Source organism: Grampus griseus (assembly GCF_964374135.1).
Source record: "Grampus griseus genome assembly, chromosome: 2".
In the NCBI taxonomy this organism is placed as follows: Eukaryota; Metazoa; Chordata; class Mammalia; order Artiodactyla; family Delphinidae; genus Grampus; species Grampus griseus.
Window position 1 is genome coordinate 161,753,689 of NC_139018.1, and position 14,856 is coordinate 161,768,544.

The window sequence follows — 14,856 nt, forward strand, 5'->3', positions numbered from 1 at the left end:
ATGATGGGAACTTAATTCTGTCAGGCACATAAGAGCTCCAGTCCATGGAAAATAACAGCAATAGATCTGAGATTCATCTAAAAGGTATAATTATGCATTAAATGATCCAGTTTATGTTGGACATCTGCAGCATATCATTGTAATTAATCAAGAATGGGTAAGTGTAAAAATATTAAGTATGAGGATAAGCGTGCTCTGTCTCTTGGTTTTTTTTTTTTTTTTTTTTTTTTTGTGCAGTACACAGGCCTCTCACTGTTGTGGCCTCTCCCGTTGCGGAGCACAGGCTCCGGACGCGCAGGCCCAGCGGCCATGGCTCACGGGCCCAGCCGCTCCGCGGCATGTGGGATCCTCCCGGACCGGGGCACGAACCCATGTGCCCTGCATCGGCAGGCGGACTCCCAACCACTGCGCCACCAGGGAAGCCCCTGTCTCTTGGTTTTTTTTCCCCTTCCACTAAAAGAGAAAACAAACCTCCTGGAAGTATCAATAAATTAAGAAAAGTTTTATATAAAATAGAAGCTTGAGTCTTCAGAGTTGTCATAAAACCTTCAGGAAAATTGATTCTAGCTAAAACCTTTGTTGATAGGTCCAAAATGGAAAGAGTAAAGAGGAAAAAAAAATTATGATGGATAGAAGAAACAGAAAAAGAAAATGGAGGCAAAGAGCATTTGGGGGAAATTTCAGGCTAGCTGTCATCCTTTGAGGAAAAGTTAAATGGTCAAATATGATTCTAACATTCTGTGTCTACCCAGTCCTAGGAAAAACTATTAGGTTTTCAAAAAGATATGGGGAAAACACTCCAATATAAGTCCGAAGATTATGTGCATTTTATGATAAGCATACTTGCCCCCCCCCCCAAAAGTATAATTGTAACGGTAGAATTTCAGATGCTCTGACATCTGCACAGAAAAGGAATTTAAATCAGTAAACAACTATGGGACCTACCTGCGCTGTTCCTGATACTGGGAATACAGAGATGAGTAATTCCTGGTTCCTGAATCCAGGCAGTATGTTAAAGCACACCAACCAACCAACAAACCAGCAAACAATCAAAAACTATAATAAACTACTAATAATATGAACAAATTATCATCAGGGCATAGAGAAACAAGTGCTTAGCTCTTTAGCCTAGAGGAAGCAGAAATGCAGAATAATAAACAGCCTCTCAAAAAGTGGCACTTAAGCTGGCATTTGACAGTTGAATAGTTGTCTCCAGGTAGGCCTGGGGAAGAGGTTCTCTGTAAATTCTAGATACTCTTTGAAGTACTTAATGTCATATCAAACACTTTTAAAATGTGACCATATCAGACACTAAAGTGTACTTTATAATTTATACATAATCATATGAGTTGGATTGTATTTGAAGATGCTGTAAGGCCACAGTTTGTAGACAACAAATGAAATGTTTATTAATTCAATTTTGTGATTATTTTTTCTTATATTTAGTATAATATATTTTTCCCATTGACATTTTCTTAGACTCTTGGGAAACGCATAGTCTCCAAGCACTGTTCCTGTGGCGCCTAATGGAAAATGATGCCTAAGGAGAAGGCATACAAGCCACAGGATTCAGTTTGAACAGAGGCTCTGGAAAGATGTCTATTTGAGTCGGAAAGCCTCTCCAATAGTAAGATCACTGATTAACCCTTTATACATGAACTCATTTCCACACTTGGAGAAGCCATTCTCTCTACCCTGTGGTCAGATGTCATAAGCAAAGTGCATCAGTAAGGGTTCACTCTGAGAATTTATTTTCCTATTGACTCTGTGATTGTGGATGAGCCCCTTAGCCTCCTGAGCCTTTTTTCCCCATTCATCAAATAAAGATAGTACTATAGCACTATAAATGTAATGTATTTGAAGTTTCATATGGAAGACTTTCTAGAGATGTGAGGCATTATAGCAGGCACAATAACCAACCCAGTGCTTTTTATCTAGCACTCTTCTTCGACCTTAGAAATGGCAAAAGTTCTTAAAATATTTTCTTCACTAGAAAAACAATATGTAATAAGATGATGAAAAGGACTCTTCTTTAAGAAAGCATTGAAACAGAGCTTTTCTAAAACAGAAAACACTTGGAAAATGTTGATTTTTGTGAACTGTCATATGCAGAATCATGCCTGACTGATGTATGGATGCTCTTGCCTTTGAACACTTTTTTTTTCCCCAGCAAGGTCTCCTTTTATTCATTGGGGTGGGTTTTTGAAATGCGGTGCAATTTACAGTCGAAGGGGTCAGGAAGGCAAGCCTGCGGTGCAGAAAAGCGCAAGAGGCTTGTATAACTTCCCCGCCTGATGGGCACCCTCATCTCACCTGTGGCCACACCTGCTGGCCTGGAAGGAGCCAAGTGGACCTTAGAATGAGATCTGGGTACCTGCTCCGTCGGAAGCTCACGACCACGTCCTTCTGCCCTCCTTATGTACAACGGTGCGCAAAAATATCTGAAAATATCTTCACACAGGGTCACAAAATAGGCTCTGCTTGGCATCGTTTGGCCTAAGAAGCGTTCTAGCCACGCAGGAAGGGTCATGCAGCTTCCGTCCTTCCAAACGCCGGGGCATCACCAGCTGCCTCTGCACCTGCCAGTCCGGCCTTCTCACGGCATCTCCTCCGCTGCCTTCCTCAGGAGTCCAGACGCCAGCGAGCTGAGCTGGGTACCTCGAAGCCATGCATATCCGGGCTCTTCAGCGCACTTTCTCCACTCGGAGCACAGCTGGGCTTGGCAGCGGAAGGAGACTGGCGTCAGAGGCTGTAAGCGGCGTCAGAGGCTGCAAGCGGCGTCAGAGGCTGCAAGCGGCGTCAGAGGCTGCAAGCGGCGAAGAGCGCCAGGGCGAGGCGTGAGCCCCTGGCCTCGAGGCGGAGGTGGAGCCGGAAGTAGCCCGCGCCCCGCGTCCGCCCTGCCAGCCAAGATGGCGGCCAGCGGCATAAAGAGGTGGAAGTGTTCCTGGTCGCAGCAGAGCGTCTGCTCCTTTGTGCGAGGCCCTGGGGCCTTCAAACCGTCTGTGAGGGGCTGGGCCACTTCTCCGCCACAAACACCGTGTGGCAGAGCTCCAGTAGCTGGTGGTGGACGAGGAGAACCACCTTTCTGAACAGCTCTCGGCCACTGGGCCCAGTGGGCCGGTGCAGCCTGCGGAAACCGCAAGCTCTCTCCCTTCGCTCCGTCCCGGCAGAGCCGTAGAAGGGCCCGTCTCTTGGCGCGTCCAAGGCCTGGATGCCGGTTGAGAGGAGCAGGCCACCCCTTGAAGTCATCTGCGCGTACTGGGGTGGCCTGAGGCTCTTGGCCTCCAGTACCATGGAAAAGGCAGGGCTGCCGGAGCAGTCGCTCTTCCTCATGGACGCAGGGACCCTCGTGTCTTCAAAGCCTGACGCCCATGGTCCTAGGAGCCTGAGCCGTAGCCGGTTGCCCACGCACGTCCCTCTTCTCCTCCAGGTCCCCTCTGGCTGCGACGAGTCCCTAGCACCGCACCGGCTCCTCCACCTGCGTCCGGACACCAGTTAAGTATCCAAAGCGGTAAGTTATTGCGATACATTGAGCTAATGCAGCAGCCTTCATAGTTGAAGCTGAGGCATTGGGTTGGTGCTCTTTGCTTAAAGGGTGATGGCCCTAGGGTTGAGGTGTTTCCCGTGGGGAAAGATGACCGATGTTGTTAACGTGGCAGATTAGTGAATATTTAAAAACATGCTAAGAACAAATTTTAAAAATGCATATGCTAAATATTTTATGGAAGAAGTCCACAATTGAAGTTTCGTGTCTAATTTACAGAGATTTAACCAGCAACTTGTGCTACTACTCTTACATAACTCCATTCTAATAATTCTACAGAGATTGGAGAACAATTTCTTTTAAATTTCCAGTTATGTTGTTATTGTTGCTGTTATTAGGTATTATTGATTGATTGACTGCTTGATTGATTGTTAAGGGTCTATACTTATGTGCTTCAAAGACCAAAGAGCATTTGAAAGATAAACAGTGAGAAGCCCTCTCCCGTCTCTGTCCCCCATTTGCCAGGTCTGCACCCCTCTCTCCCATGTCCCCAGCCCCCCAACTCCACCCCCTCCTTCCACACACACACACAAGTAGGCACCATTATTAATGCTGACCTTAAACACCTTGGTTAAATAATTAGAATTTAAACATTTAGTCACTTATAGGAGAAAACTAGTGGACATTTTTGTCAGTTGAGAGAATATAATTATAGAAGAAAAGTTCTCGAGAAGCGAGGAAGGAAAGGGATGTAGGGAACAAGCAGAAGGACCATGTCTCCATTAGAATCTATTTCCTTTAACAAATTCTTCCCTGAGAAGGAGCTATTGCAGTTAGCCTTGTGTGTGCCTGCAGCTGTAGTTTTTGTTTTTTCAAGGAAAATCCAAAAACACTGAAAATTGATGGGATTGGGTTATACCTTGCGAAATTCATGATACAAAATTTTCTCACAGGATGTAATGTCAGAATTCTCTCACCACCTTTTTCTTTTGTAGATGAGGGAAAAGGAGCTCATAGATATCTATGAGACTTTTGTTCGTTTCCTTCTAATCAGTGGATATTTTGAAACAGTTGTATGATAAGTTTGGTCACCTCTATAAACTAGGAATAATCAACATAATTTAAATATTCTGCATTGGCAAGTATAAAAATGTATTTGTGTAGTGTAGTTAACTGTTATGTATCAAGACAGATTCAATATTAATAAGTCAAGGTAAATATTTTTAGGTTTCTTTGGGATAAAGTACATATAAATTGCGACATTCTTCAGTTATCAGAAAGACCTATTTAAATTTTTTTATTGACTGAGCTATTCTTCGTTTCAAAACCAGTGGGTTTTTTGTTTTTGTTGTTGAAGTGTAGTTGATTTACAATGTTGTGTTAGTTTCTGGTGTACAGTGAAGTGATTCAGATATATATAGATATGTATCTGAATATATATATGTATTCTTTTTCATCTTCTTTTCCATTATGGTTTATTACAGGATATTGAATATAGTTCCTTGTGGTATACAGTAGAACACTGTTGTTTATCTATTTTATATATAGTAGTTTGTATTTGCTAATCTCATACTCCTAATTTATCCCTCCCCCACCCCCTTTTCCCTTTGGTAACCATAAATTTGTTTTCTGAGTCTGTTTCTGTTTCAAGAATAAGTTCATTTTTGAGAATAAGTTCATTTGTGTCATATTTTAGATTCCACATGTAAGTGATATCATATGGTATTTGTCTTTCTCTTTCTGACTTACTTCACTTAGTATGATAATCTCTAGATCCATCCATGTTGCTGCAAATGACATTATTTCATTCTTTTTTATGGCCGAGTAGTATTCCATTGTGTATATATACCAAATCTTCTTTATGCATTCATCTGCTGATGGACATTTAGGTTGCTTCCATGTCTTGCCTATTGTAAATAGTGCTGCTATGAACATTGGGGTGAATGTATCTTTTCAAATTAGTTTTTTTAATCTTTTGCGGATATATGCCCAGGAGTGGGATTGCAGGATCATATGGTAGCTCTAATTTTAGTTTTTTAAGGAACCTCTCTACTGTTTTCCATAGTGGCTGCACCAAGTTACATTCCCACCAACAGTGTAGGAGGATCCCCTTTTCTCCACACCCTCTCCAGCATTTCAAACCAGTGTTTGTTTTTTTAATTGTTATTTATTTATTGAGATGTATAATGACATGAACCAGATGGATACACAGAAATAATTAACTTTCATCAAATTTTGGCACATGTGAATGAGGAGATATGCCTTGAAATTTGAGAAGGCAGAAACTTTATGAAATATCACTTCAAAGTTTGCATCATAAAAGAGGAAATAGATTCAAAAAATAAACGTATTCTTACAGAGCCATTATGTCCCACAAGTGAAAATTATATATGTGTTGGAACATAAATATCCAAGGTCTATTACGTATAAGGTCATGTCACTCTTTTAGAGACCTCCCCTAGAGGAAATGCAAGAGGTCAGATTCAGAGCACCATGTTTTGTTATGTACACCTTATTTTATTTTGTTGAAGTATAGTTGGTATAGTTGATTTACAGTGGTAATTGCTGCTGTGCAGCAGAGTGACTTAGTTGTACATACATACATTTTTCTTCATATTCTTTTCCATTATGGTTTATCACAGGATGTTGAATATAGTTCCCTGTGGTATAAAGTAGGAGCTTGTTGTTTCATGCATTTTACATATACTAGTTTGCATCTGCTAATCCCAAATTTCCAATCCATCCCTCTCTTAGCCCCTCCCCCTTGGCAACCACTAGTCTATTCTCTATGTCCCTGATTCTGTTTCTGTTTCATAGATAGGTTCATTTGTGTCATATTTTAGATTCCACATATAAGTGATATCATATGGTATTTGTCTTTCTCTTTCTGACTGACTTCACATAGTATGATAATCTCTAGATCCATCCATGTTGCTGCAAATGGCACTATTTCCTTCTTTTTTATGGCTGAGTAGTATTTCATTGTATATGTGTATATACCACATCTTCTTTATCCATTCATCTGTTGATGGACATTTAGGTTGTTTCCCTGTCTTGGCTATTGTGAATAGTACTGCTGTGAACATAGGGGTGCATGTATCTTTTTGAACTGCAGTTTTGTCTGTATATATGCCCAGGAGTGGGATTGCTGGATCATATGATAATTCTATTTTTAGTTTTCTCAGGAATGTCCATACTGTTTTCCACAGTAGCTGCACCAGCTGCATTCCTACTAGCAGTGCAGGAATGTTCCCTTTCCTCCACACCCACTTCAGCATTTCAAATCAGTGATTCTTATTCCAGCCAGAACGCATTTATTGTTCGTATCTGACCCAGCTCCTACTGTGGAGCCTAGCACGTAGTAGGTGCCAGATGAACATTTGTTGATTGGCAGACTAATAATATTTTACAAAATTATTATTAGTTATTTTTCATTTGATATTGAGTATTGCCCAGTACTTTAAGATGGTTTATTAATATATAAAGCTAGCATTTTTTTACTGTATGAAAAAATGCAGATTGGAAAATGTTATGAAAGCTGATTTTTCAGTTTTATATTCTATTAAATACATACTACAATTAGAAAATTACAAAAATAAACAATTAATAGCATTGCCAGAATGATTTTATCCCACAGAGCACTGCATATTTCTTAGTTTGAGATTTTTCATACAAAAGAAAAGTGGAGAATGGATGAATCATAGTCAAACTGCAATACATTTCCCCAAACCTACCTTGTGCTAACTCTCAATAAACCTTCCTTTTCATGTTATCACATCCAGTCTTTACCACCCACAAATGCTCTGCCAAGTTACTGATAGAACTCCCTATCCTGTCTTCATGGCCATCCAGTGCCTACTCTGTCTTCAGTATCCAGGTGAGGTCCTCCCTCCTCCTGGAAGCCTTCCCTGCAACACTCAGCCTGCAGTGAACTCTTTCCTCTGAACTTGTATAAGAGCAATAACACTCGTCACACACTTAACATTCTTTGTATTTTTACATTATTGGCTGAATTTCCTGTGTATATGTTTGACCATTCTAGTTAGGCCGATTTTAAGGGTAGATACAACCACAGAGGTGTGACAATTCGGTCCTGTTGTAAGAAGGTAGAAACTGAAGCCCACCAGGAGGCATTAAGCAAATGGCCCAAGTTCATAGCTTTACTGCATACCTAGACAGTACAGGTTTTGCATACCTTTGTGTCCACATCAATGCTAAGCATGGTGCCTCGTGTATAATACATTTTGAGTTTTTTGTTGTTGTTTTGTTGTAAACTTGATGTAGAACATCCATCCCACTACAGATTTTAAGAATATTTGCTCAGGAATTTGGTAGAGAGATGTTTGTGTGAATGTGCTTTCATATGGTGAACAAATACTTGTTTTTTTCAAATATGTCTGTTCACATATTTGACGGTCTCACCACAACAGACTCCTCTGGCTAAACAAGTTCTGTGTTGATACAGACAGAAAAGGGGTGGGGTTGGGGGGGAAGCTTAGAAAATTGAGTTAATTTACAATTTGTAAAGAAAGATAAAGGTGTATTATTTTTACCCCATGCCTACCCTCTCAACCCCACTCAGGAAAAAGCTGGATATATGTGTGTGTGTGTATGTATATGTGTGTATATACATATATATATATATATATGTATATACACACATATATATATATATTCAAAACTGACATGGATCAGTGCCTACAAAAGAACCTGGAAGTATATGGGAAGCAGGGAGGAGGAGGAGGGGGTCCTGGCAAAGAAGAGTTCATTGTTGTACAATGAGGTCATTTATTTGAATCTGTATCCAAAAAGGTATTTCCTTTTAAATATTCACGAGATGTTCTGTCATTATGAGCCCAAAGGGGAGACCTTTATCAGATGCTGGGTGAGAACCAGGACTTCTGCCCTTCACCTTCCATTGGTTGTGAGTCCTTTTGGTAACATATAACCAAGGAGAGTATTGTGTCCTAAGCGCTTGAAAACACATCACCCCAATTCCCTGTTTTCACTACGTTTAGTCAAAGTCAAACTTCATTAAGTCTGCACACCTTGCAGTTTCCCTCTTGAGGCGGTATTTTTCCCTACCATGAGTCCTTACCCTGAAATCTTTGGCAGAAGTTGCATAGTAGAGTCAGAAACTCAAGCAGTTAGTGAGGTTGGCCTTACGTCCCTTAGCTACCCATGAAAGGCTTGAGGCATCTGCCATCACCTAGGGGTAGGGAGTGGGGAGTTGCTCACAGAGGAGATGGCGTAAGTTTGACAAAATATTGTTAAAATTCCTTAAAGTTGTTAGTGGGAAGCAAGACTGACTATGTGGCCAGGTTGTCCTCCACTGGCCTCACCTGGGTCCTCTGTCCCATTGCTCACTCATCATCATACATCTCTCACACCACCTGGCCTCAAGGTGTTACCTCTCAGCCTCACAGTGTTTTTCTCTCCTTTTATGTGGATAGTGGTTAGAGACATCTCACTGAGGTTTCCTATATCTTTTCCCACTGTGCACAAGAAAGAGTTGGGATGGCCTTACTGCTAGTAGAATATCTCCTTTAAAGACCAGGAAATCATGGGGAAGACCTTTCTGGATACTGATTCTTTCTTCTGCACTCAGCCCCCACAGCAGCCCTGGTTTCCAGGATGTGTTTTGATTTCTTGAATCTATTTAATTATGACTGACTGTCCTTCTTTCTTAGAACAAAGTTCGTAAGTCTTTGAGCTGTTCCTGCTCTTTGGGTTACACAGTAATAGTAATGAAAATAACGATGGTAATTAACACTTACTGAGGACTTTCTAGGTGCTAGATAACATGTATTAACTCATTAACCTCTGTATTAGGGTTCTCCAGGTATATATCTTCTATTGGTTTTGTTTCATATTATGAGGAATTTGATCATGCAATTATGATCGCTAAGAAGTCCCCATGATTTGCTGTCTGCAAGCTAGAGACCCAGACCCAGTGTGAAGACCTGAGAAATAGGGGCACTGATGGTATAAATCCCAGTTCAAGGCCAGAAGAAGAAATGTGATGTCCCAGCTAGAGTAGCGAGGCAGTGGAAGATGAATTCCCCCATCCTCCTCCTTTTTCTATTCAGGCCCTCAGTGGGTTGGATGATGCCCACCCCTGTTGGGGAGGACCATCTACTTTACTGAGTCTGCCAATCCAAATGCTAATCTCATCCCGAGATATCCTCACAGCATACCCAGAAATAATGTTTAATCTTGGCACCCTGTGGCAAATCAAGTTGACACATAAACCATCACAATCCCTATAGATCTCTGAGGTAGATACATTATTTCCTCTTCACAGTTAATGGTTTTGCAGGCCAGAGTGGTTGAACAACTGGCCCAAAGTCATAGCTTATAAATGGTGGAGGCAGAATTCATACTCAGTCTGGCTCTAGAACTTGTGTTCTGAACTGTGAGGCTTAGTTGCCTCTCGAGATGTGTGTTCCATTATAATACTGACAATGATAAATGGCAATATAGATACCCATCAATAGGACATGTGCTTTGAGCTGTTTTTCAGTGAGTTTAATGGTTGCACTGAGCTAAATCCTTTACAAAGCTGGTTCCTCTGAATAGGAGCATACTCATGGAGGTGGCTACCTGGAGCTGGAAGAGTGGTCTGTAGCTGTGGAGCATTTGGGATTTTGTTGTTGTTATTGCTGTTAAATCTCTCTCAGGCCATTATTTATTAATAGCCTCTTTAGGATGTTTGAATGTTTATAGAGTATTGTTGCAGTCTGAGTCTGCTTCAAAGTATAATTGAAGGTTCAGATGATTTCCTTCCTTCTGAACCTTGTCATAATGAAGAGTATCCACTCTTTACCTGCAAATAGAAAACCTGAAATTTAATTGTTATTTATTACGGGAAAGGAGAACATAAAAGCGCAAATTTGTTTTTTTTCCTTTTCCCTTTGAAATCCATCTCCTTTCTTTACTGTGGAGACAAAAGATTAGAGGACTCTTTTTTTCATGTGCCATACTTCCTGTCCTTAGTATTTCATAAATTTGAAATGTCCTGAATTTTTATGGCTCAGTAGTTCTTAAGTGTTTTTCTGTTTATTTTTCTGAGAGCATTTAGAAGAAGGAAATATTTTAACTCTCCATTTGTTATGTTGTAACAGTTCCTAAGCATTCCAATTTATTCATTAGAACCTCTTGTTAGTGTGAAGCTGGAAGCCTTATTATTTTAGGGACATTTTTAAGCTTTCTTATTTTTCTCTCCTGGCACCTTCTAAAACTTCCAGAGCTAACTTTAACATTGCATTCCTGAAATTCAGTGAAAGTCATTTAGGACTTCCTTATCCCCACTAGAAGCCAATTTAGTGACCAGATGTACGTTTTCATTCCCATTACCTAATTTATTTGTAATCGTCAGGGAAAAAGATAATGTGAATAAGAAAATTTCCTGGGAATTCTCTGGTGGGCCAGTGGTTAGGACTCTGTACCTCCACTGCAGGAGCATGGGTTCCATCCCTGGTCGGGGAACTAAGATTCTGCAAGCTGTGTGGTGTGGCCAAAAAAAAATTTCCAGAAATTATTAATTTACTAATTTTAAATATTTAAAAATGTAAAAAGTATAAAAGTGTATATGGTTGACAAACATTTCCTTGCTTTCAAAAGGATCTGTGAAGCATAAGTGAACCACTTTTGGTTTCTTGGTTTCAGTAGAGATATATTATGGAGTGCTGAAGTAATATAACAGCTATGATCTCATTTATAAGGCTTCTCCCTCTCATCTTAAATTCAACAAAACTTAGTCAACAAACATTTAATGCAAACCTATAATATTTAACCCTATTCCAGTTGCTAAGAGTGCAGAAATGAATAAGACCACCTATGTAAACAGCACTCAGATCAAAATAAAATGTCACCAGCCCTCCAGAAACCTCCCTCATAGTTTCTCATGATTCTCCCAATCATTACTCCTCCCTTCTCGAAGGTTAACTACTCTTTTTATGTCTCACACCATATGTGTTATTGTACTTTTGAAAAATGAATAGTAAGTATTCTCTTGTGTCTTGCTTTTTGTTCAGCATTGATTTTGTGAAACTCATTCATTTTGTTGCATTTTACTACAGTTTTCATTATTGTCAAGTATTGGCTCTATGGGTATTCTGAAAATTATCCATTCTACTGTTCATGGACAGTTTGGTCTGTTTCTAGTTTGGACAGTTTGGAGTTGTATGAATAATGTTGCTATGAACATTCTTGGACATGCCTCTGGGTAAACAATGCATATATATGCATTTTTGCTAGGTATGTACCTAAGAATGGAAACATGCATGAGGATATATGAATGCTTACCTTTAATACAAACTGCCAATGAATTTTCCAAAGTTTCTTTATCAATTTATTATTCCACCAGCGTGATTCTTTTGTTCCAGATCTTTTCCAACATTTGGAATTGTCATTTTTAAATTACATTCATTCTATTGTGTACCTCACATGGTTTTTACTTGCATATTCCTCCTGTTTAATCACGTCAAGACCTTTTCTTATAATTTTTGGTCATTTAGTTAAACTCTTGTGAAATTCTTAATCAGATTTCTTGCTAATTTTTCTATTGGGTTGTCAAACTTGTCAGTTTGTAAAAATTATTTGAATATTCTTCATTACAAACTCATTGTTGGATATACCTGTTGCATATACTTTCTCCACTCTTACGCTCTTAGTAATCTTTTGATGAACAAAAATCTCTAGTTTTAATGTGGTCCTCTTTATTTTTTATGGCTAGTAAGTTTTGCCTCTAATTTAAGAAATATATTTGTACTCTGATGTCATGAAGATTTTCGATGATGTTACCTTCTAGATCCTTGATTGTTTTAACTTTTACATTTAGTTCTCAAACCCACCATTCTATTTTTTGTGAGCTGGGTTAGGTAGGAGCTAAGTTTCATTTGTATTTTCCAATTGGCCTGTACATTTATTGACAAAACCATCTTCTTCCCACAGCACTGCAGTGTTACTTTTATCATCAGTTACTAAATTGTGGCTTCATGTAACAGCATTGATAAACCTCAGAAAAATACAATTAAGCCAAAAAAATGAAGTTGCAGAATAACATAAAGACTGAATTCATTTAAACATAGTAAAACTTGCTATGAACACATTATAAATAGTAACATTTGGGGGGGCCACAGCTTTAATGAAGCTATTAAGTGAAGGTAGTAATAACACTTGGGAAAGGGGTTAACTCTTAGCAAGGAGGGGAAAGGCTAGTATAAGGGGCTCAGAGGCGACTTGAAAGGCATTTGTAAGTGTTCATTTCATTATGATTATTTTCATATATTACAAATACTTAATATTTTTGTATCTATTCAGCTTTTAAGAAAAATTTAAATGGTGATTGGCAAATTACCCAAGGGCAACCAAACAGTTTTAGTTTCAGCTTGTCCCTCTTTAACACCTCTTCATTATCTACCCTTTAGGATTCTCCTTAGTTTCTTGTAGCTTAGCTACTTATTTAAGAAGGTGTTTGTTGTACTTTGTCCAGTATTTCTGAGTTTTCTGTTGGGAGGCTTTCCAGGATATGTATTTTTCCGCATTGCAGGAAACTAAAGCCCTCCCATGTACTCTTTCTACATTGAATTCAATTCTTTACTGAATGCATTCAGTACAATTGACAACTCCCTATATCTTAGTATATTTTCCTTCCTTTGCATCTATGAAACCACAGTCTTTGAATTTTCTTACTATCTCACTGGACTCCTTTTCTCAGCCTTATTCTCTAGCTCCTTCTCTTGTGCAGATACCTAAATCTGGGTGTCCTAGGGTTCAGGACTGGGCCCTTTTCTATCTATATAACCTTTATCAGTCCCATAGCTTTAACTCAACAGTAGCTCCCAGATGTATATCTCCAGTGCTGGTCTCTCATTTTAGGACAAGATTTCTATATTCAGTTGTTTATTTGACATGTCCATTTGGATGTCTAATAGACACCTCAACTTAGTATTTCAGAAATAGTTCTTTATTTTTCACCTCTCTCCTCAAGCCAGTTGGGCTCAGTGGAGATTGAATTGAGCTGCAAATAAAAGAAACTATCAATAAAATGACTTTAAAATATAATTTTTTTCTCTTTTTCATATGAGAGGGCTGAAGGGCTTCATTCAAAGCTGTTATGAAGCCTCCTTGGTCATCACACTGTCTTGGCAGGTGCCCCCATCTTTCAAATCATTTCAGTATCCATAGTGGTCTTGGGACACCGCCATCATGTTCAGGTTTCAGGAGGAAGATGGGAAAGATAAAAGAGTGAAAAGGGAACATCACTTAGCTTGAAATAAACTTTCCAGAAATCTCACATGTTATTTCCAATTATGTTTTGTTGGCCAGAACCCAGCCAATGGGCACACACCTAACTGCAAGGAAAAGAAGGCAAAAATAGTTTTAGCTGGACCCATTTCCATCTTTAATATAAACTCTGAATGTTGTTACCAAAGAAGGAGGAGAGAAGTGGAACTGTGTGGTAGGTAGAGGGATCTTCCACACTATTTCTTCTTCCGTTCTTGCCATCTAAGTAAACAGAACTATTGTCTACCTAGTGATTCAGATAAAAATCCTAGGGTCATTCTTGATTCCTCCCCACATCTAATCTATCAGCCAGTCTTCTTAGTTTTGTTTCCAAAGTACATCTTGAACCTATCACCTTCTCTCCCTTTCCTCTGCTACCCCTTTAATATAAGCCGTTATCATCTCCTGGGTAGATGTATTATTGCAGTGAACTCCCTATCAGGTCTCTTTTCTTCCAGTTTTCATCACCCATTCTCTTTACAGCAACCAGTGTGCCAGTGTGGTTTGCTTTGGTTTTGCCTTTGTTTTTTTGCTTTTTCTTCAATAAAGCCACATCGGCTTCCTACATAAGAGTTTTCAGTGGCTTCCTATGTACATAAAGACTCAGCTTCTTAACAGTGGCCTGCATGAGCACCTGCATGTACCATCTCACCCTTTGCTTACCTTTTCCAGCAACAAAAGCTTCATGCATATCAAGTTCTTGCCATTTCAGAACTTTTGTGCCACAGCATGCTCCTTCCAGCAGTTTTGAATTTTGTTTGTTGTCTGTCGCTGGAACATAGGCTCTGTAAAGTCAGGAGGAGCTTGTCAGAACTTTTCAGCCATGTTACCCACACCTGGAGCAAGACCTACCTAAGTCCTGGTGGTGTTCAATATTGTTGAATGAACAACTGTGTCTTATTTGTGAGGCTATATGAAAATTTTATTTCTTATTATGTCTTATACTATATTCTAGATATTCTGAATATTCCACAACATGAAATCCTTTTGAATGTTAAAATGGTTTATTTTAGTGACATTAAATAATTTATAGTGTATAATTTCTAATGTATAATTATTAAGCCTGAAGTTAACTAATTATT

The 14,856-nt window shown here is 39.3% G+C and overlaps 1 protein-coding gene across 5 annotated transcripts in view; it reads right to left on the reverse strand.

The window, feature by feature from the left end:
* Positions 1-10,012: 10,012 nt before the first annotated feature.
* LOC309818286 (uncharacterized protein) overlaps positions 10,013-14,856 on the reverse strand; it is a 59,906-nt gene continuing 55,062 nt past the window's right edge. For 4 of the 5 annotated variants that reach the window (XR_014296335.1, XR_014296336.1, XM_082647898.1 and 1 more), the window contains 2 exons: positions 14,438-14,559; positions 10,013-10,310 (listed from right to left, as the gene is read on the reverse strand). Coding sequence is in view for 3 of the 5 variants with exons in the window: in XM_082647898.1 (XP_082504024.1) it covers positions 14,483-14,559 (77 nt within the window). In the remaining 2 variants the exon portion in view is untranslated. Of the gene's footprint in view, positions 10,311-13,579; positions 13,680-14,437; positions 14,560-14,856 lie in introns of those variants that run through there. The other variant, XM_082647897.1, reaches the window with a different exon arrangement.